We start from the raw sequence: 22,391 nt of genomic DNA, 5'->3' as shown, positions 1-22,391 counted from the left end.
AATTTGGTGTCCTGAATCAAAGCATTTGTCAATTTGAAAGGCTTGAAAAAACAAGGTTTGTTAACTCCAATCTTTATTCGACACCGCAGATGGTCAGAACATCCCCCTACCTCAAAAATTCCTTATAATTTTTGGTATTTTATCAATCCAAGCATCATGCACTAAAACCCTATCTAATTTCTTACAGATAAGCTCATCATCTTCACGCTTATTACACTAAGTGTATAAAGGTCCATGAGCCGTCATATCACTTAGTGAACAATGCCTTACTACGTCTTGGAAGTCTCTCATCCTCAAAGGCACAACATGGTTTAAATCATAGAGGGAGTGCTCCTCTCCATCCAAATTTTTTTTAAAGTCACTGTAGACCATCCAAGATTTTTTTCTCAAATATGTTACCGTAAAAACTATGCCCAAAATAACCGTTTCCACATATGATTGAAAGCAAGTTTGGGATGTATTTTGAGTGACATAGATTAGTGTCTTTCCTCTTTTGTCGGTAGTCCCTCAAAAATAATAAAATCGTGTTTCATTTGTAGTCCATCAATTTTTTTCCGCGTATGTTGGTAATTTGTGTTTTATTGGTTATTCGCTGTTTTTTACCACTATCTGTAACGCCCTCGAACCGTTCTATGGCCGGACAGGCCACGGGCCGCCCCGAGACGCCACTTTGAAAATGTTCACTAACGATCCCGCCGGGGTTCGAGAACAGATCAAGACCCTTAGCCAGTCCGTCAGTGGCGTTTTCGACCGCATGGGACGTCCTTTAGGCTTTGCAACCCTTGTGACATCCCAGGCGTTGAGCCGACTTGGACAAAGTCTATATCAGTTACTACTCGTACGAATAAAGAAACCCGAATGTATTAATATATAAGGAGTTTATTACAAAATGGATACCAAAAAGATTATAGTGTACGAAGTTAAGGCCTAGAGCCAAAGATCGGTTACATAATAAAACATACTTGATTTTACAAAAGACACAAAAAACTACTCCGGGTTCCTATCGTTCACCAAACCCTCTAATCGCCTCTAAGGTTTCGTGCAAGACAAATAATTATCATAAGTAATCTAATATTACTTAGTGAGTTTCAGGGTTTCTGCACAATAATAAAATCCCCAACCCCAAACCCCAAAATAACAATCAATCAAGCAAGCAAGCAAACAAGCAAGCAAACAAGCAAGCAATCAATCAATCAAACAATCAGAGATAGCATGCGGAAGATAATGAGCTAAGCAAATAAATCTAGCAAGCAATCAATCAACAACAAAGCAATAAACTTGAATAAAAACAAAGAGTTTTAAACAAGTTTTAATTTTATGGGCCCAGTATGCTTCCTCTCCTCAACACCGCTGTGAACACCCGCGCTGCAGCCACAAAGGCATGCAACTGGAACATCACTTAGAGCCACACCGTCGTGTAGACAGCTTCGGCCAGGGTAGCGAGCCCAATAACCTCCGAGATCTTTGTGCCAACCCTACAACTCACGAACATGTATTTATGAACGCGGCTGCATGCTGGTACGGACAGCCATACCCAAGTTTTAATACGCAAGCCAGACTTTGTCGCGGACTTAACGCATTAAGACTTCTACAATTGATACTTGAGTTTTTATGGTTTTTAAGCTAAAAATTTACAAGTATCCTTACTAAGTTACCACCTCCGATACTAGAACATTTCGAACTAGTAACGAGTGTAACCTCACAGCACATGCNTAGCCATACCCAAGTTTTAATACGCAAGTCGGACTTTGTCGCGGACTTAACGCATTAAGACTTCTACAATTGATACTTTGAGTTTTTATGGTTTTTAAGCTAAAAAATTTACAAGTATCCTTACTAAGTTACCACCTCTAATACTAGAACATTTCGAACTAGTAACGAGTGTAACCTCACAGCACATGCATTTAAACAAGAAATCAACAAAAAATTCAAGTAAAAATGCAACTATATGCTCAATGCAAACCGTGCACTAGATGGAAATCATTAGACTCCATCTAGTCCGGTGAAATGTGCGTGAACTCACAGAAAACTGGCGATCTCTTGAACTGAGTGATCAGATTCTCTTGACAGCGTCCTTCTCTCAGCACGGTCTCGAACGGATTCTGCGGCATGGTCACGGACGACTCTACGGTACGTCTCGGATCTGTGGCACGCCTTGGACGACTCTATGGTACGTCTCGGATGACTCTTGTGGTATGACTCGGACAACTCTTGCGGTACGTCTCAGGTATGCGGTACGCGGTACAGTCCACAGTACGTGGTACGGTACATGGTACGGTACATGGCCTTCTTCCTTCTAACTCGATCGTTCTTCTTCCCTTGTCTTTCTAAGATGATCCGTCGAAGGAAAACTCTTTTCCGTCGATCATTCGTGCTTTGGCTCGATGGTAGACGCGTCCGACAACGGCCATCGGCCATTTATCGAACCGTCCACATTTTCTCGGACACTCCTCGGCAGTTCTTCAACTTAGCTTTCTTGCCTTCTTTCCAAGTCCTTTCCAGGTCCTCTGGTCATGGGTTTTTATTTTAAATTTACCCTGTAGTGAGGGTCACTACACTCTGGGTTCCTATCGTTCACCACGCCCTCTAATCCCCTCTAAGGTTTCCTGCAAGACAAATATTTATCATAAGTAATCTAATATTACTTAGTGAGTTTCAGGGTTTCTGGACAATAATAAAATCCCCAACCCCAAACCCCAAAATAACAATCAAACAAGCAAGCAATCAATCAATCAAACAATCAGAGATAGCATGCGGAAGATAATGAGCTAAGCAAATAAATCTAGCAAGCAATCAATCAACAACAAAGCAATAAACTTGAATAAAAACAAAGAGTTTTAAACAAGTTTTAATTTTATGGGCCCGGTATGCTTCCTCTCCTCAATACCGCTGTGAACACCCGCGCTGCAGCCACAAAGGCATGCAACTGGAACATCACTTAGAGCCATACCGTCGTGTAGACAGCTTCGGCCAGGGTAGCGAGCCCAATAACCTCCGAGATCTTTGTGCCAACCCTACAACTCACGAACATGTATTTATGAACGCGGCTGCATGCTGGTACGGACAGCCATACCCAAGTTTTAATACGCAAGCCAGACTTTGTCGCGGACTTAACGCATTAAGACTTCTACAATTGATACTTGAGTTTTTATGGTTTTTAAGCTAAAAATTTACAAGTATCCTTACTAAGTTACCACCTCCGATACTAGAACATTTCGAACTAGTAACGAGTGTAACCTCACAGCACATGCATTTAAACAAGAAATCAAGAAAGAAATTCAAGTAAAAATGCAACTATAGGCTCAATGCAAACCGTGCACTAGATGGAAATCATTAGACTCCATCTAGTCAGGTGAAATGTGCCTGAACTCACAGAAAACCGACGATCTCTTGAACTGAGCGATCGGATTCTCTTGACAGCGTCCTTCTCTCGGCACGGTCTTGAACGGATTCTGCGGCATGGTCACGGACGACTCTGCGGTACGTCTCGGATCTGTGGCACGCCTCGGACGGCTATATGGTACGTCTCAAACGACTCTTGCGGTATGACTCGGACGACTCTTGCAGTATGACTCGGACGACTCTTGCAGTATGACTCGGACGACTCTTGCGGTACATCTCAGGTATGCGGTATGCGGTACATTTCGCGGTACGTGGTACGGTAGATGGTACGGTACATGGCCTTCTTCATTCTAACTCGACCGTTCTTCTTCTCTTGTCTTTCTAAGATTATCCGTCGAAGGAAAACTCTTTTACGTCGATCATTCGTCCTTTGGCTCAATGGTAGACGCGTCCGGCAACGGCCATCGGCCATTTATCGAACCGTCCACATTTTCTCGGACACTCCTCGGCAGTTCTTCAACTTAGCTTTCTTGCCTTCTTTCCAAGTCCTTTCCAGGTCCTCTGGTCATGGGTTTTTATTTTAAATTTACCCTGTAGTGAGGGTCACTACACTCTGGGTTCCTATCGTTCACCACGCCCTCTAATCCCCTCTAAGGTTTCCTGCAAGACAAATATTTATCATAAGTAATCTAATATTACTTAGTGAGTTTCAGGGTTTCTGGACAATAATAAAATCCCCAACCCCAAACCCCAAAATAACAATCAAACAAGCAAGCAATCAATCAATCAAACAATCAGAGATAGCATGCGGAAGATAATGAGCTAAGCAAATAAATCTAGCAAGCAATCAATCAACAACAAAGCAATAAACTTGAATAAAAACAAAGAGTTTTAAACAAGTTTTAATTTTATGGGCCCGGTATGCTTCCTCTCCTCAATACCGCTGTGAACACCCGCGCTGCAGCCACAAAGGCATGCAACTGGAACATCACTTAGAGCCATACCGTCGTGTAGACAGCTTCGGCCAGGGTAGCGAGCCCAATAACCTCCGAGATCTTTGTGCCAACCCTACAACTCACGAACATGTATTTATGAACGCGGCTGCATGCTGGTACGGACAGCCATACCCAAGTTTTAATACGCAAGCCAGACTTTGTCGCGGACTTAACGCATTAAGACTTCTACAATTGATACTTGAGTTTTTATGGTTTTTAAGCTAAAAATTTACAAGTATCCTTACTAAGTTACCACCTCCGATACTAGAACATTTCGAACTAGTAACGAGTGTAACCTCACAGCACATGCATTTAAACAAGAAATCAAGAAAGAAATTCAAGTAAAAATGCAACTATAGGCTCAATGCAAACCGTGCACTAGATGGAAATCATTAGACTCCATCTAGTCAGGTGAAATGTGCCTGAACTCACAGAAAACCGACGATCTCTTGAACTGAGCGATCGGATTCTCTTGACAGCGTCCTTCTCTCGGCACGGTCTTGAACGGATTCTGCGGCATGGTCACGGACGACTCTGCGGTACGTCTCGGATCTGTGGCACGCCTCGGACGGCTATATGGTACGTCTCAAACGACTCTTGCGGTATGACTCGGACGACTCTTGCAGTATGACTCGGACGACTCTTGCAGTATGACTCGGACGACTCTTGCGGTACATCTCAGGTATGCGGTATGCGGTACATTTCGCGGTACGTGGTACGGTAGATGGTACGGTACATGGCCTTCTTCATTCTAACTCGACCGTTCTTCTTCTCTTGTCTTTCTAAGATTATCCGTCGAAGGAAAACTCTTTTACGTCGATCATTCGTCCTTTGGCTCAATGGTAGACGCGTCCGGCAACGGCCATCGGCCATTTATCGAACCGTCCACATTTTCTCGGACACTCCTCGGCAGTTCTTCAACTTAGCTTTCTTGCCTTCTTTCCAAGTCCTTTCCAGGTCCTCTGGTCATGGGTTTTTATTTTAAATTTACCCTGTAGTGAGGGTCACTACACTACCCCCCCCCCCTTCGACATTAATTATATCATGTTTCATTTGTATTTTGTTGCTACTTGTCCCTAAAACTGTTGATGGATTAACCGAGGGCGTTTGCATGATGGATTCCTAATGGGAATGTCAGCATCTCGAACCGTTGGTAATCCCACGATAGCTAACAAAATCGTGTCAAGATCACACAAAAAAAACCAAAAAGCCTTTAAGCTTTGGTCTCAAAAATATCCCAATGGTACGAAGACCAATTGCCTTGCTAGAAGCTCTCTCGGGGCTTTTCAAAACGGTATTACCGGTCCCATAGGTCCTCAGTGTGAAAGTTATGATGTTGGGTATGTCCTAGCGTCTTGCAAACCAACCTAAAAAAAAAAAGGGATGCTACACGAGGAATTCCCGGGAGGTCACCCATCATAGTACTACTCTCGCCCAAACACGGTTAACTGCAAAGCTCTGATGCGATCCGGTGCATAGTGGTAGTATGATCGCATCCGTTAATATATCCAATGCAATCACATATATCCTTTTCCGAATCAAAGGATCATTTGATGTGGGTCCCACTTGATATGTCGATCCATAACCTTGACCGAACACATTTCTTTATCCCAAAATCATGTCGGAATCACAAAATAAATAAACTTGAAAAGCCTTTAAGCATAAATTTGCACCCGAAAATAGTCCAATGGTACGAGAAACCATTGCCTTTGCAGAAGCTCTCTTGGGGCTTTTCAAAAAGGTATTATGGGTCGTGTAGGTCCTCATGGAGTGAAAGGTATGATGTTGGGTATAACCATGTCCGAACACATTTTTTTATCCCAAAATCGTGTCGGGACCACAAAAAGCCAAAAATCCATTAAGCGTCAAAATTTGATCCCGAAAATAGTAAAATAGTAGGAGGACTCATTGGGCTTTTCAAAAAGGTATTTTGGGTCACGTAGGTCCTCACGGCATGAAAGTGACGACGTTGTGTATGTAATATCAATTTACGAAACAACCAAAAAAATGGGGGGATGCCACACAAGGACATTCAGGGAGGCCACCAATCCTAGTACTCTCGCCCAAGCACCCTTAACTGCAGAATTCTGAATGGATCCAGTGCATTAGTGATGGTGAGATTGCCTCCATTAGTATATTTTCATGCAATTGCATATATCCTTTTCCAAATACTCGAAGGATCATTCGATGTGGGTCATACTTGTTATGTGGACCGGTTAATTCACCTTGGCTGTGCTTCTAAACTCGAAAAACAAGCCATAACCATGTCAGAACAATGTTTTTCATCTCGAAATTATGTCGGGATCACAAAAAAACCAGAAAAGCCATTAAACTTACAAATTTGGTCAAGAGAATAGACTAATTGTGATGCCCCCAAACCGTCATATGGCCGGAAACGCCCAGAACGGCCCTGAGATGCTACTTAGAAATAGTCACCAACGATCCGACCAAGGTTCTAAAACAGATCTAGACCCTTAGCCAGTCCCTCGGTGTTATTCCCTCCAGTTTAGAAATCACTTAGGCTTGCCAAACCTCATGATGCTCAAGTGTTGAGCCGACTTGGACTAAGTTATTATCAGACATTACTCGTACTCACGAATATATAAAACCGATTTCTTTCATTAAAAAAATTTTCACAAAGTTAACAAAAGGACTTTTCGAGTTTATGGCGAGGCCTAGAGCCAAAAAGATTATACATTTTTGACATATAAAACATAATTCTCTTTCATTACACAAAGGCACAAAAAAACTACTTCGGCCTCCTATCGTCCAACAAGCCTGTTAGCTTCCCTCTAACGGTTACTTGCAGGACAAAATATCATCATAAGTAATCTAAGATTACTTAGTGAGTCTCAGGGGTCCCTGCAGAAGATTAGATTCTCATCCCATCCCAAGATGTCAGGATTCAATCAACACACCAACAAAAAATCAGACAAAGCATGCGGAAGATAATAAGACAAGCAAATAACCATAAGCAAGCAATCAATGCAACATGCAAAACTTGAATAAAAGATAAGTTTTAAACAAGTTTTACTAGGGCCTGGATATGCTGCCTTCCACCCCACTACATTTTGAACACCCGCATTCCAACCACAAAGGCATGAAACCGGTACAACACATAAACCACAACGTCGTGTAGACAGCCTCGGCCAAGGTAGCAAACCAAGTTCACCGAGCTCTTCGTGTCAATATGCAACACAAGAACAAGGTCAAGGTTGCATGTTGAGACGGAACCATATCCCAAATCTTAGTGCGCTTATGGCTAGTCAGACCTCTTGTTGCAAATGCCACACACTAAGCCCATCCAGCAATTGATACTTAAGTTTATGGTCTTAAAGAACACATAAAACAACAACTATCAATGTTTAACCCCACATGCAATAGATCAAATGGACGGATCAGAGATCGCATAAACGATCTACCCTGGTATTCACCTCAACATTTCACAACCAAAATTTAGATGCATAACTTCAACAGAATCTATCAAGAAAATCAAGAAGATGCAATCTAAATGCACATGCAAACCAAATCTAGAACGAGTCTCCCAAGAGTAACGAAAAACGCATAGAGCTCACAAGAAAACAATTATATCACAAATCACAGAAAACTGAGATCTTAGCTTGGATAATCCATGGTCATGCACTCACTGTAGTGACCCTCACTAAGGGCAGAAATCCCAAAAATAAAAGTTCGAGGAAATGGCCCGGATAAGACTTAAAGAGGAAGAGGAAGAAAAACAAAGGATAAAGGCCGAAGGAAGTCCGAGGAAAAATGCACGAGTTGGAGAATGGCCAAGCCAAGACCAAAGTGGCCGGATGTACGATCGAGACCTTAAGACCGATCGGGAGTTGGTGGTTTACGCAGAAAACTGTGTACGCGGAAGAGATGGTCTGAGAAGTACCAGAAAGAACAGTACGGTCCGAGAAGTACCAGGAAGGACAGTACGGTCCGAGAAGTGTCGGAAGGGACAGGAAGGACCGTAGGGAGAAAGGACCGAGAGTTGTCCGAGAAAAGATCGAGGGAGTCCGTAGGAACCAAATGCAGTCCGGATCGAGACCGACCCATGGACGAGAGATGTCCGAACAATGCCGTATGTACCAGACGGTAGGACAGTGCAGTTTTTGCTGAAGAACAAACGGTTAGTGGTGGCATAATCATTGTGTCTCTATGATTTGGGCCAATCAAATTTCATGCAAGGGACAGTGTGTTTCACGCGCCACATGCAAGCTCATGTTTGCCAAGTGGCGGGCGATTGGCTTACACGCGCTACATGCAAGCTCATGCTTGCCATTTGTCAAAACGCACTAAGGGAAGAGAGGGGGATGCTCGACCTATATATATGGCTCATGAGATCATTTTTCTCATTTTTCAAAAACCCTAAACACTCAAAGTTGCAATTTTTGCTCATAAATCCAAGAGAAAGGAGAGTGTTCGGAGGGTGAAGCTGTTGAGACAAGGGGGGAAACGCGGTTGCGGACAAGGAGAGAGTTGAGGAAGGGTTGTTGTGGAGACGTTGTTGGACGCCAGAAGGGGAGTTGTCTGATCCGCGGTGCAGTGAAGTCCAATCATCCTCCGATGTACCAAGGTGAGTTCTGCGGTAATTGTGTGTGGAGTGCTGCATTGATCTTTAGATCCTTGCACATACTCCTTTGCGTGTTGCATTTAGACTATATTCATGTTAGAATCAGTTTAAATTGATGCATGCGAAATATGGTAGGATTCATGCTAAATTCATGTTTAAATGTACATAGAATTTGAGCTAGGAATCACCATGCGAAAATGAACTTGGATGCATTTTAAAGTAAGTTGGACTTGCTTAAAATTTAGACAAAAGGGTTTGCATGCATGGTTGAGTTTGAAGGATTTTACTTGCAATATTTCTTGCTTAAAATCGGTTGCATGCATGATTAAATTGGTGAAGTTTATTTGCAATTTTATTGCATCAAACTGGTTGAAGTTAGCTTGCATGCGTAAATGGACTTAAAGGATTTACTTGGTTAAATCGCTTAAAATTCACTTGCATGTGTTAATGGACTTAAAGGATTTAAATGGGTTAAATCGCTTAAAAACTGGCTTGCATGCATATTTGAACTTGTTGCATTAAATTGCTTAAGTTGCGTGAATAGGTTGCATGCTTGTAGAACAATCTAAGTTGCATGAATTGTCATTCTTGTTGCTTGATGATTGTTGCATGTTCTCTTGCTTGATTTTCTTGCTTGTGATGCTTGATTTTCTTGCTTGAGTTGTTCGGTGTATTTTAGCTAAGTCTCTCGAATTTGTTTCTTGAGTCCTAGCTAGAATAGAGTAGTCGATCTTCCGTTCCAAATGTGGTTTGTCTCGCGAGAGTTCATGATGACCACTCGCGTGGGACAATGTCACGGCTAGCTAGCTACTAGCGTGACCGCTACATGACGATGTAGCATTTGTGTGGGCTCATGCTGGTTACCTTTGTGGTTTCGGCATGGGAAATGTTGTGGAACGGAACAGATTATCGAGGGCCCTTAGGTGAAAGAGTCTAGAGTATTTCAAGTGTCCCTTGTTTTATTCTAGTCGTCTTTGCGAGTTGTGTATGAGTTAAGAGTCTAAAGTGGCCGAGTAGTCCTTGTTCCCTTTAGTCGTCTTTCTTTGTGAATAGCGAGTTTAGACCGTCCGAGTTGAGTCGTGTCGTTCTAACCTCTCTCGCCTGGTTATTGTTTATTGCTTCCGCTACTGTTTCTGTTGCGTTGCTATGATTGTTGCTGGCTTGTTTACCTTGCTTGTTTTCTTTGCCTGTTGGGGTAGTTGGGTTGGGGAAGTAGAATCCTGTTTAGGAAAGGGGTGCCCAGGCTCACTGAGTAATCTTAGATTACTCATGATATTATTTTGTCTTGCAGGGAGCCTAAGTGAGTCTAGAGCTGGAGCAAACATTAGGGTACCGGACAGGGTTTTTTGTGTTCTTTGTAAAACCCTATATTTTCCTAAATGATTTCTGTAAAATTATGCGACTATCTATGTATATTGCTTTGATGATTTAATTTCAATGTAATAAATTATTAAAGTAATATATATTCGGTTTTCGGGGAAATCATGGCAAGTTGCAAATGGTACTCGGCCTTGTCCGGGTCAACAATACGCGCGTGGGACGCAAGGGTTGCAAAGCCTAAGTGAACCTCAGCCGCGGACGGAGTCGCGTCTCGGAGGACTGGTCGGGAAACTGCAGCTTCCGTCCCACAACCGGACCACCAGGATGCGGTTCCCAGACATGTGGCGTCTCGGTGCCGTCCGTGGTCCTGTCTGTCCGTACGGTGGTTCGGGGGCGTTACACTCACCTTTGCCAAACAACGATATTTAAGCCCAAACGACGAAGCTAACACCAAAACAACCTTCCCACCACGTTTCTAGCCATGGATCAACACTCTCCAGGAAGAGAACTCACTCACAGGACAAAAGATCTCCAAAAACTCAAAAACGCTTATTTGGAAAACTCTTCTTTCTCTCTAAAAGTGTGAAAACGGCTAAAGGAAGTGGAAGAAGTCGATTTTTCTTTTTAATAATCGAGTCTAGGGTTCTCTTAAACCAACCACGCAAATCGGAGAAATAAAAATCGAACCGGTTGAACCAGCCGAACACTGTGTCGATCGACACCACGCTTTGTGTCGCTCGACACACCCATGATATCCCAAATTTTGGTTCGCTGGTGTTACATGTTGTGTATGTACTATCGTTTTCCTAAAAAGCAAAAAAAAGGGAGGGATGCAACACGAGGACTTCCCGAGAGACAACCCATTCTAGAACTACTCTCGTCCAAGCACGCTTAACTATAGAATTTTGATGGTATCCGGTGAATTAATGTTGGTATGATTACATTCGTTAGTATATTCCATGCAATTGCTTATATATTTTTCCGAATACTAAAAGAATCATTCGATGTGGGTCCCACTTGATATGTTGACCGTTTAAGTCACCTTAGACGGGTTCCCAAACGTGGAAATTAAGACATAACCATGTCCACACACAGTTTTTGATCCCAAAATCGTGTCTGGATCACAAAAAAACCATAAAACCCTTCCAACGTCAAAATTTAGTCCCGAAAGTTGTCAAATGGAACGAAGACTCATTACCTTGCCAGAATCTCTCTTGGGGCTTCTCAAAAAATGTATTACGGGTCGCGTAGGTCCTCACGGCGTGAAAGTTATGACGTTGTGTATGTCACACAGAGACTTCCTGGGAGGTCACCCATCCTAGTACTACTCTCGCCCAAGCATGCTACTGGTATGATCACTTCCGTTAGTATATCCCACGCATCACTTCCGATGGGATGTGATCAAATAATGCTCCAGATCCCATCAGAACTACGCACTTAAGCATGCATGGGCGAGGGTAGTACTAGGACATGGTTATTGCTTGTTTTTTGAGTTTGGAAGCCCATCCAAGGTGACTTAACTGGTCCACATAACCTGTGGGACCCACATCGAAGGATCTTTAAGTCTTCGGAAAAGGATTTAGAGATTGCATGGGATCATACCAGCACCAATGCACCAGATCCCATCTGAAATCTGCAGTCAAGCGTGCTTGGCAGAGGGTAGTACTAGGATGGGTGGTATTTTGAGAAGTCCTCTTATTGCATCCATCCTTTTTTTTTTTTTTTCGCAAGATGATAGTAAATACACAATGTCGTAACTTTCACACTGTGAGGACCTAGACAACCCACAATACCTTTTTCAAATGCCCTAAGAGTGCTTCTAGCAAGGCAATGAGTCTTCGTACCATTGGACTATTTTTAGGGGCAAATTTTTACGCTTAAAGGCTTTTCGTGTTTTTTTTTTATCATGACACGATTTCGGGATCAAAAACTGTGTTCGGACATGATTATGGCTTGTTTCTCGAGTCTCGAAGCACGTCCAAATTGACTTAACCGGTCCACATTTAGCATGGTACCCACATCGAATGATCCTTTGAGTCTACGGGAAAGGATATGTGCGATTGTATGGGATATACTAAGGGATGTGATCAAATCACCACTAATGCTCCAGATCCCATCAGAACTACGCACTTAAGCGCGCATGGGCGAGGGTAGTACTAGGATTGGTATCCCTCCTTTTTTTTTTTTTTTTGCTTATTTCGCAAGACGATATGACATACACAACTTCATAGCATTCACATCGCGAAGACCTACACGACCCATAATACCGTTTTGAAAAGCCCCAAGAGCTTCTTGCAAGGCAATGGGTCCTTGTATCATTAGACTATTTTTGGGGGCAAATTTTGACGCTTAAAGGCCTTTCGGTTTTTTTTTTGTGATCGCAACACGATTTTGGGATAAAAAATGTGTGTGGACAAGGTTATGGCTTGTTATTCGAGTTTGGAAGCCTGACCAAGATGACTTAACTAGTCCATATATCATGTGGGACAAACATCGAATGATCATTTGAGTCTTCAGAAAGTATATAAGCAATTGCATGAGATATACAAACGGATGCAATCATAAAAGCATTAATGCACCAGATCCCATATGAATTCCATATTCAAGCGTGTTTGGGCAAGGGTAGTACTAGGATGGGTGGTCTCCCAGAAAGGCCTCTTGTTGCATCCCTCCCTTTTTTTGTTTTTTGGTTGTTTCGCAAGACGATTGTACATACACAACATCATAACTTTCACACCGTGAGGACCTAAACGAACCATAATACCTTTTTGAAAAGCCCCAAGAGTCCTTATGGCAAGGAAAGGGGTCCACCTACCATTGGTATCGTTTATGCGAACTCTGATCACATCCCAGAGATCGCACATATCCTTTCCCGAAGACTCAAAGGATCATTCGATGTGGGTACCATGCTAAATGTGGACCGGTTAAGTCAATTTGGACGTGCTTCCAAACTCGATAAAAAGGCCATAATCATGTCCGAACACAGTTTTGATCCCGAAATTGTGTCATGATAAAAAAAAAGCACGAAAAGCCTTTAAGAGTAAAAATTTGCCCCTGAAAATAGTCCAATGGTACGAGGACCCATTTCCTTGCTAGAAACACTCTTAGGGCATTTGAAAAAGGTATTATGGGTTTTCTAGGTCCTCACGGTGTGAAAGTTACGACATTGTGTATCATCTTGCGAAACAACCAAAAAAAAGGATGGATGCAATAAGAGGACTTCCCAAAATACCAACCATCCTAGTACCACCCTCTGCCAAGCACGCTTGACTGTAGAATTCAGTTGGGGTCTGGTGCATTAGTGCTGGTATGATCCCATGCAATCGCTATATCCTTTTCCGTAGACTTAAAGATCCTTTGATGTGGGTCCCACATTTAATGTGGACCAGTTAAGTCACCTTGGATGGGCTTCCAAACTCGAAAAACAAGCAATAACCATGTCTGAACACAATTTCTGATCTTGAAAATCCTTTAAGCGTCCAAATTTGGTCCCGAAATAGTCCAATGGTATAGAGACCCATTGCCTTTCCTACTCTTAGGGCTTTTCAAAAAGGTATTATGGATCATGTAGGTCGTCACGGTATGAAAGTTATGACGTTGTGTATGTCCTAGCGTCTTGCGAAACTACCAAAAAAAAAAGAGGGATGTAACACGAGGACATCCCGATAGGTCACCCAACCTAGTACTATTCTCTCCCAATCGCGCTTAACTGCATAGTAGCGATGGGATCCGGTGCGTTAGTGCTAGTATGATCGCATCTGTTAGTATATCCCATGCAATCGAATATCTTCTTTTCTAAAGACTCGAAGGATCATTCGATGTGGGTCTCACTGGATATGTGGATCGGTTTAGTCACCTTGGAAGTGTTTCCAAACTTAAAAAATGAAATTGTGTCGGGATCACAAAAAAACCATAAAAGCCTTTAAGCGTCAAAATTTGGTCCCGAAAATAGTCCAAGGGTCCCATTGCCTAGCCAAAAGCTCTCTTGGGGCTTTTCAAGAGGTATTCTAATGGCACGGTCACCGTATAGTTGGAAAATTTTCCGAAACAAAATTTTGATGCTTAACAGCTTTTCGGGTTTTTTTTTTCTGAGCTTAACACGATTTTGGGATTAAAAAACATGTCAGGACATGGTTATGGCTTGTTTTTTTGGGTTTGGAAGCACGTCCAAGGTGACTTTACCAGTCCACATATCAAGTGGGACCCACATCAAATGATCCATGGAGTCATCGGAAAAGGATATATGGGATTGCATGGGATATATTAACAAATGCTATCAAACTAGCACTAATGCACCAGATCCCATCAGAACTCCACAGTTAAGCGAGCTTGGTTGAGGGTGTACTAGGATGGGTGACGTCCTGAGAAGTCCTCTTGTTGCATCCCTCCCTTTTTTTTTTGATGTTTTGAAAGACGCTAGGACATACACAACATCATAATTTTCACACCGTGAGGACCTACACGATCCATAAAACCTTCTTGAAAAGCCCCAATAAAGCTTCTGGCAAGGCAATGGGTCACCGTGCCTTAGATTGTTTTCCGGACCAAATTTTGAAGCTTAAAGGCTTTTCAGTTTTTTTTTTTGATGGAGACACGATTTTGGGATCAAAAAATGTTTCAAACATGGTTATGGCTTGTTTCGAACATAGTTAAGACGCACGTCCAAGGTGACTTAACCTGCCAACATATCAAGTGAGACCCACATAAAATATCATTTGAGTCTTCGAAAAAGGATATGTGGTTGCATGAGATATACTAATGGATGTGATCATACCATCACTAATGCACCATTTCCCATCAGACCTCTGCAGCTAAGTGTGCTTGGGAGAGAGTAGTACTAGGATGGGTGACCTCCCATGAAGTCCTCGTGGTGTATCTTGTTGGTACTGTAGTCGGTCAGCACGTTCAACGCTGATGTCAAAGTCAGTTAGCTCGACTTGAGAGAGGAGAGATAGCTCGGCCCATTAAGATATGAAGGCAAAATCCTGTTAGGGCCTACGCGACTCATAATACTTTTTTGAAAACTTGCAAGAGAGCAATGGGTCACCGTACCTTTGGACAATTTTCAGGACCAAATTTTGACGCTGAAAGGCTTTTGGGTTTATTTTTTTAATCACGACAAATTTTTGGGATAAAAAATTGTGTTCGGACATGGTTATGGTTTGTTTTTCAAGTTTGGAAGCACGTTCAAGGTGACTTAACCGGTCCACATATTAAGTGGGAGCCACATTGAATGATCCTTTGAATCTTCGTAAAAGGATATATGTGAGTGCATGAGATATACTAAGAGATGCGATCATACTACCACTAATGCACCGGATCCCATCAAAACTTTGCAGTTAAGAGCGCTTGGGCGAGAATAATACTAGGATAGGTGACCTCCCAGGAAATCCTCGTGGTGTATCTCTCCCCCTTTTTTTGTTTTGGTTATTTCGCAAGACGCTATAACATTCACAATGTCGTACCTTTCACACTACGAGGGCCTGAGCAACACATAATACTTTTTTGAAAAGCCGCAAGAGAGCTTCTGGCAAAGCAATGGGTCACCGTACCTTTGGAATATTTTCTAGACCAAATTTTGACGCTTAAAGGCTTTTGGGGATATTTTTGTGATCGCGACACAATTTTGGGATAAAAAAAATGTGTTCGTACATGGTTATGAGTTGTTTTCGAGTTTGGAAACACGTTCAAGGTGACTTAACCGGTCTACATATCAAGTGGGAGCCACATTGAATTATTTGTTTGAGTCTTCGTAAAAGGATATATGTGATTACATGGGATATACTGAGAGATGCGATCATACTAGCCCTAATGCACCGGATCCCACCAGAACTCCTCATTTAAGCGTGCTTAGGTAAGAGTACTAGAAGGATGGGTGCCTCCCGTGAAGTCCTCGTGTTGCATCCCTCCCCTTTTTTATTGGTTGTTTCACAATACGCTAGGACATACACAACGTCGTAACTTTTATACCGTGAGGACCTACGCAACCCCTAATACCTTTTTGAAAAGCCCCAAGAGAGCTTCTGGAAATAAAATGGATTACCTTACCATTGGACTCTTTTCTAGACCAAATTTTGACGCTTAATGGATTTTCAAGTTTTTTTGTAATCTGAACACAACTTTGGGATAAAAAATGTGTACGGACATGGTTATGGCTTGTTTTTCGAGTTTGGAAGAACGTCCAAGATGACTTAACCGGACCACATATCAAGTGGAACCCACAAAAATGATCCTTTGAGTCTTCGAAAAAGGATATATGCGATTACATGGAATATACTAATGAATGTGATCATACCAGCACTAATGCACCAGATCCCATCAGAACACCGCAGTTAAGTGTGCTTGAGAGAGAGAGTAGTACTAGGATTGGTGGCCTCCAAAGAAGTCCTCATGTTGCATCACTCCCTTTTTTTTGTTTTTAGTTGTTTCTCAAGACGCTACGGCATACACAATGTTGTAACTTCCATACCGTGAGGACCTACGTGAGCCATAATACTTTTTTAAAAAGCCGCAAGAGAGCTTCTAGCAAAGAAATGGTTCATCGTACCTTTGGACTAATTTCTTGACCAAATTTTGACGCTTAAAAGCTTTTGAGGTTATTTTTGTGATCGTGACACAATTTTGGGAATAAAAAATGTGTTCTAACATGGTTATGGCTTGTTTTAGAGTTTGGAATCACGTTCAAGGTGACTTAACCGAGCCACATATCAAGTGGGAGCCACATTGAATGATCCTTTGAGTCTTCGTAAAAGGATATATGCGATTACATGAGATATACTAAGAGATTTACTAGTTTCCCATCAGAACTCTGCAGGTAAGTACTAGGATGGATGACCTCCCAGGAAGTCCTCAAGGTGCATCTCTCCTTTTTTTTTTTGGTTGTTTTGCAAGACGACATACACAATGTTGTAACTTTCACACAGTGAGGACCTACACGACCCCTAATCCCTTTTTGAAAAGCCCCAAGAGAGCTTCTGGCAAGACAATGGATCACTCTATCAATGGACTCTTTTCCAGACCAAATTTTGACGCTTATCGGCTTTTCGGATTTTTTGTGATCCGAACACGGTTTCAGAATCAAAAAATGTGTTCGAAACATGGTTACAGCTTGTTTTTTGAGTTTGGAAGCACCTCGAAGATGACTTAACTGGTCCACATATCAAGTTGGACCCACATAAAATGATCCACAAAGTCTTCGAAAAAGGATATATGTGATTACATGGAATATACTAATGTATGCGATCATACCAGCACTAATGCACCAGATCGCATCAGAAATCTGCAGCTAAGTGTGCTTGGACGAGAGTAGTACAAGGATGGGTGGCCTCCAAAGAAGCCCTCATGTTGCATCCCTCCTTTTTTTTTTTAGTTGATTCGCATGACGATATTTACATACACAACGTCATAACTTTCACACCGTAAGGACCTGCGTGACCCATAATACCTTTTTGAAAATATCCAAGAGAACTCTTGGCAAGGCAAAGGGTCACCATAACGTTGGGCTATTTTTGGGACCAAAATTTTGGCGCTTCAAGGCTTTTAGGGTTTTTCGTGATAGCGACACTATTTCGAGAAAAAAAACGTGTTCAAACATGATTATCGAGTTTGGAAGCACGTCCAAGGTGACTTAACCGGTCCACATATCAAGTGGGAGCCACATTGAATGATAATTTGAGTCTTCGTAAAAGGATATATGTGATTGCATGGGATATACTAAGAGATGCGATCATACTAGCATTAATGCACAAGATCCCATTAGAATTCTACAGTTAAGTGCGCTTGAACGAGAGTAGTACTAGGATCGGTGACCTCCCAGGAATTCCTTGTGGTGCATCTCTCCCCCGTTTTTTTTTGGTTATTTCGCAAGATGCTACGACATACACAATGTCGTAACTTTCACACCGTGAGGACCTACGCGACCCATAATACTTTTTTGAAAAGCCGCAAGATAACTTATGGCAAAGCAATGGGTCATCGTACCATTAGACAATTTTCATAACCAAATTTCGAAGCTCAAAGGCTTTTCAGGTTATTTTGTGATCGCGACACGATTTCAAGCAAAAAATCATGTTCGGACATGGTTAAGGCTTGCTTTTCTAGTTTGGAAGCATGTCCAATGTGACTTAACCGGTCCACATATCAATTGGGTCCCACATTAAATGATCCTTCGAGTCTTCAGAAAAGGATATATGCTATTGCATAGGATATAATAATGGATGCGATCATACCAACACTAATGCACCATATCCCATCAGAACTTTGCAGTTAACTCTTGGGCGAAAGTAGTACTAGGATGGGTGGCCTCTGGGGAATTCCTTGTGTTACATCCCTCCCTTTTTTTCTATGCTTGGGCGACACAATTTCGGGATCAAAAAATGTGTTCAGACATGGTTATAACTTGTTTTTCGTGTTTGGAAGCATGTCCAAGGTGATTTAACCGGTCCACATATCAAGTGGGACCCATATCGAATGATCCTTTGAGTCTTGTAAAATAATATATGCGATTGCATAGGATCTCATTAGTACTAGGATTGGTGACCTCCTAGAAAATTCTTGTGTTGCATCCCTCCCTTTTTTTTTGGTTGTTTCACATGACGCTATGACATACATAAACGTCGTAACTTTCATACCGTGAGGATCTACGTGACCGATAATACCTTTTTGAAACCCCAAGAGAGCTTCTGGAAAGGCAATGGATCTCCGTACCATTGGACTATTTTGGAGACCAAATTTTGACGCTTAAAAGCTTTTAGGATTTTTTTATCTTAACACGATTTCGGGATCAAAAAAATTTCGAACATGGTTATGTCTTGTTTTTCAAGTTTGGAAGCACTTCTAAAGTGACTAATAAACCAGTACACTATTTAAGTGGGGGACACATGAAATGATCCTCGAGTCTTCAAAAAATGGTATATGCGGTTTTATGGGATATACTAATAGATATGATCATAGCAGCACTAATGAATAGTAAGTACTAGGACGAGTGATCTCCGAAAAATCATCTTGCAGCATCCCTACAAAATGACCAATCTCATGCGCAAATTCACTCTAAAGCATATCGAAGTAGATTCAGGCCCAACTTTATACATCTCATCAAGCCCAAAGTAAAAGACAAAACCCAAGCAAATGCTCAGCCACGTCACTTTCTTCTCTCTCACCTCACACCACAAAGCATGTGAAGTTCTGATTGCCCCTTAGAAGAAAAGATTTAAGAAAACTAAACCTCGTGCTTAGCAATCGATTTGATTCTTTGCTATACCTAGCCCTATGAAATGATGACAAGGTAGACAAGTGTCGAATTCGAATATCGATCGTGTTGCATAAAATAAGCCCATGGGCAGACGTTGTAAATGTGTGAAAAAGGAGAAATACAAAGAAGAAAGTTTATTCTCGTCTTCTTTCTCTACTACTCAGTACGCAGACGACCATTAGTATATATATTTTTTTATACAATTATTGTCGTGGTTGTGAGAGGAAACAAAGAGACAAATGGTGAGAGTCACATGCATGCATGAGATTCATTCATAACGTCACATTATCCATTCCTTTTTTTTCTTCTTTTAAGACTAAATCTTCAAAAGTGACAGAGTTCACGGGTTACACTGTTTTTACTACCAGCCAAATTCTACCCGCCAGCTTATAATTTGCGTCCATAACTTTATTTTGTTTTCTTCACCATATATATAAATAAATTTGAAGGAAAAAATTATGGTACATTTAGTTTTATTGTTTAATTATACAAGTAGGTTTTATAGCTCTATTTATTTTTCACAGTATTATTTTATAAACTGAACTAAAAATTAGGTCAGATTATATTTTGCGAAAATGTCAATATAGAAAATAAAATGAATATTGTAACCACTAACCATTAATCAGAAACAGTACTATTAGATTCATATACAACTATAATAATATGAACAAAACTACAAAGAGAATCATCTATCACATACACACGTCATTCAATCATTTCAAGAGTTGATAATTAAGGCACTAAGATAACATCTTCTATACATATAGTTTCGGTCGGAAAGTGATGGGGGTATAGCTTTTTTCCATCAGTTAATGAAAACTTAACAACATGTAATCTAATATATCTAATGAAACCCAACAACTTGGTTTGAAGATTTATCAATCTTTTATATATTTTTGGGGATTTTTACCAAAACTGATTCTCTTTTCTTATTTGTATAGGTAGAGACACAAACTAGCACCCAAAAGAAATTGCCTAAAATCCTTATTAAAAAAAAAATGGACCTACCTCGCAAGGAACAAGAAAAAAAGAGTGAGAACGATGTGTTTAATTATATCTTATCAAAATTGAGAAATGGGAGGTGTCTTTTAAGTCAAATAATAATGACAAAGTCCCTTCTTAAATTGTCGACCCAATTGGCCATTACATTACAAAAACATTTGGTTGTTCCCATTGTTTTCATCCATTAATTACAAATATGACTATGTCTAAGTTTTCTAAAACATTTGTATATCAATAATAATGTACTGACTATACTAAACGCTTAATTATAGAGTAGGCATTCTCTAATGTTAATAGACTAGAGCTTATGTATGTCGGGACAGTTCTCTAGCTGATTCACGCGTTGATTTCACGATATTTTATATTTTAGCCAAATTTGATCTGAGATGTAGGAGGAAAAAAAATAGGCGCAAGATATGATTCTTAGAAGTTGATTGCATTTTTCAAAAAAAAAAAAAGCTAACTTTTGACCATATAGGCAAATACGAACAATAATTTTTTTGGTATACATGAGATTTTCACAATCGAGATCTTTCTGTCGTTAACATACACTATATTGATGAATGCTTCTTTCGAAACAAATAATTATATGAGACAATAATTAAACAAATAATTATTGACTTAATTAACCATACAGTATATGAGTATGCCGGAGAAATTCAAATAAAACTAACACTTAGTATAAAATTATCTATGGTGGATGGACAACGCGTGAATTTTCTTTTTCCAAACAGAAGGTTATGGATTCAAAGGTATAGTAGAGCTGAACTTGCACTCTTCGGACTAGCTACTTGATTGACTACGTACTGGAGTATTACACTAAATGATCATTGTGACATGTAAGTGGACGAAGCTATAAAACTATCCTTAAAACATTAACACAAAGATATAAATTTATAAAATTTATAAAATTTATAAATTTACAAAGCAAAACAATCCCCTGAAAAAAATCAAATTTTTGTAAGAAAGAATACTGTTGTATATAAATTCATATTTCGTTAAAGCCCAATTAAAATTCAAAAATATGGAGAAGACAAATATAATGCCAATTGAGGAATGTGATGAGTACAACCCTTTGTTTTCTTTTTGTAACCAAGTGACATAACGTGCTTAATCAAATTTAATTTCAATCAACTAAATCACAGTTGCTTACATACAGTATTATTTGTAAAAATAAAAATCTTAAATGAGTTTTTCTATAAAAAGGGTACACATACACTCATTTATCTTACTTACTCACTCCTTTCACAAACCCAAACCCTCATTCTAAAATTATGGGGTCTCGCACTCAGAACCTCTCCTTTCTCGTTCTCCTCCTCCTCGNGCCAACACCGACTCCACCTGTCGTAACACCACCAACGCCAACCCCACCCGTCGTAACACCACCAACACCAACCCCACCCGTCGTAACACCGCCAACACCAACTCCACCAGTCGTAACACCGCCAACACCAACACCACCCGTCGTAACACCACCAACACCAACTCCACCCGTCGTAACCCCGCCAACACCAACACCACCCGTCGTGACACCGCCAACACCAACACCACCCGTCGTGACACCGCCAACACCAACCCCACCTGTGGTAACGCCGCCAACACCAACTCCTCCTATTCCCGAGACTTGCCCAATTGACACGTTGAAGCTAGGAGCGTGTGTGGACGTTCTTGGAGGTTTGATTCACATCGGGCTTGGGAAAAGCCACGCCAAGGAAGAGTGTTGTCCAGTTTTGGGAGGCTTACTTGACCTAGACGCAGCCGTATGTTTATGTACCACTATTAAAGCCAAACTTCTCAACATCAACCTCATTCTCCCCATTGCTCTTGAGCTTCTTCTCGACTGTGGAAAAACTCCACCCCCTGGCTTCAAGTGTCCCGCTTAATCAATGTAAAGAGTTGA

The 22,391-nt window shown here is 41.1% G+C and overlaps 1 protein-coding gene across 2 annotated transcripts in view; it reads left to right on the top strand.

Moving 5' to 3' along the window:
* LOC104767741 (proline-rich extensin-like protein EPR1) overlaps positions 1–22,391 on the top strand; it is a 36,019-nt gene that overhangs the window by 12,302 nt on the left and 1,326 nt on the right. The window contains exons 3-4 of one of the 2 annotated variants that reach the window (XM_019241401.1): positions 14,758–14,766; positions 21,815–22,141. In XM_019241401.1, coding sequence (XP_019096946.1) covers positions 14,758–14,766; positions 21,815–22,141 — 336 coding nt within the window. Of the gene's footprint in view, positions 1–14,757; positions 14,767–21,814; positions 22,386–22,391 lie in introns of those variants that run through there. The other variant, XM_010491721.2, reaches the window with a different exon arrangement.

Source organism: Camelina sativa, chromosome 19, assembly GCF_000633955.1.
Source record: "Camelina sativa cultivar DH55 chromosome 19, Cs, whole genome shotgun sequence".
NCBI lineage: Eukaryota > Viridiplantae > Streptophyta > Magnoliopsida > Brassicales > Brassicaceae > Camelina > Camelina sativa.
Note: the sequence above shows the minus strand (reverse complement) of the source record. Positions and strands in the feature narration are given on the sequence as shown.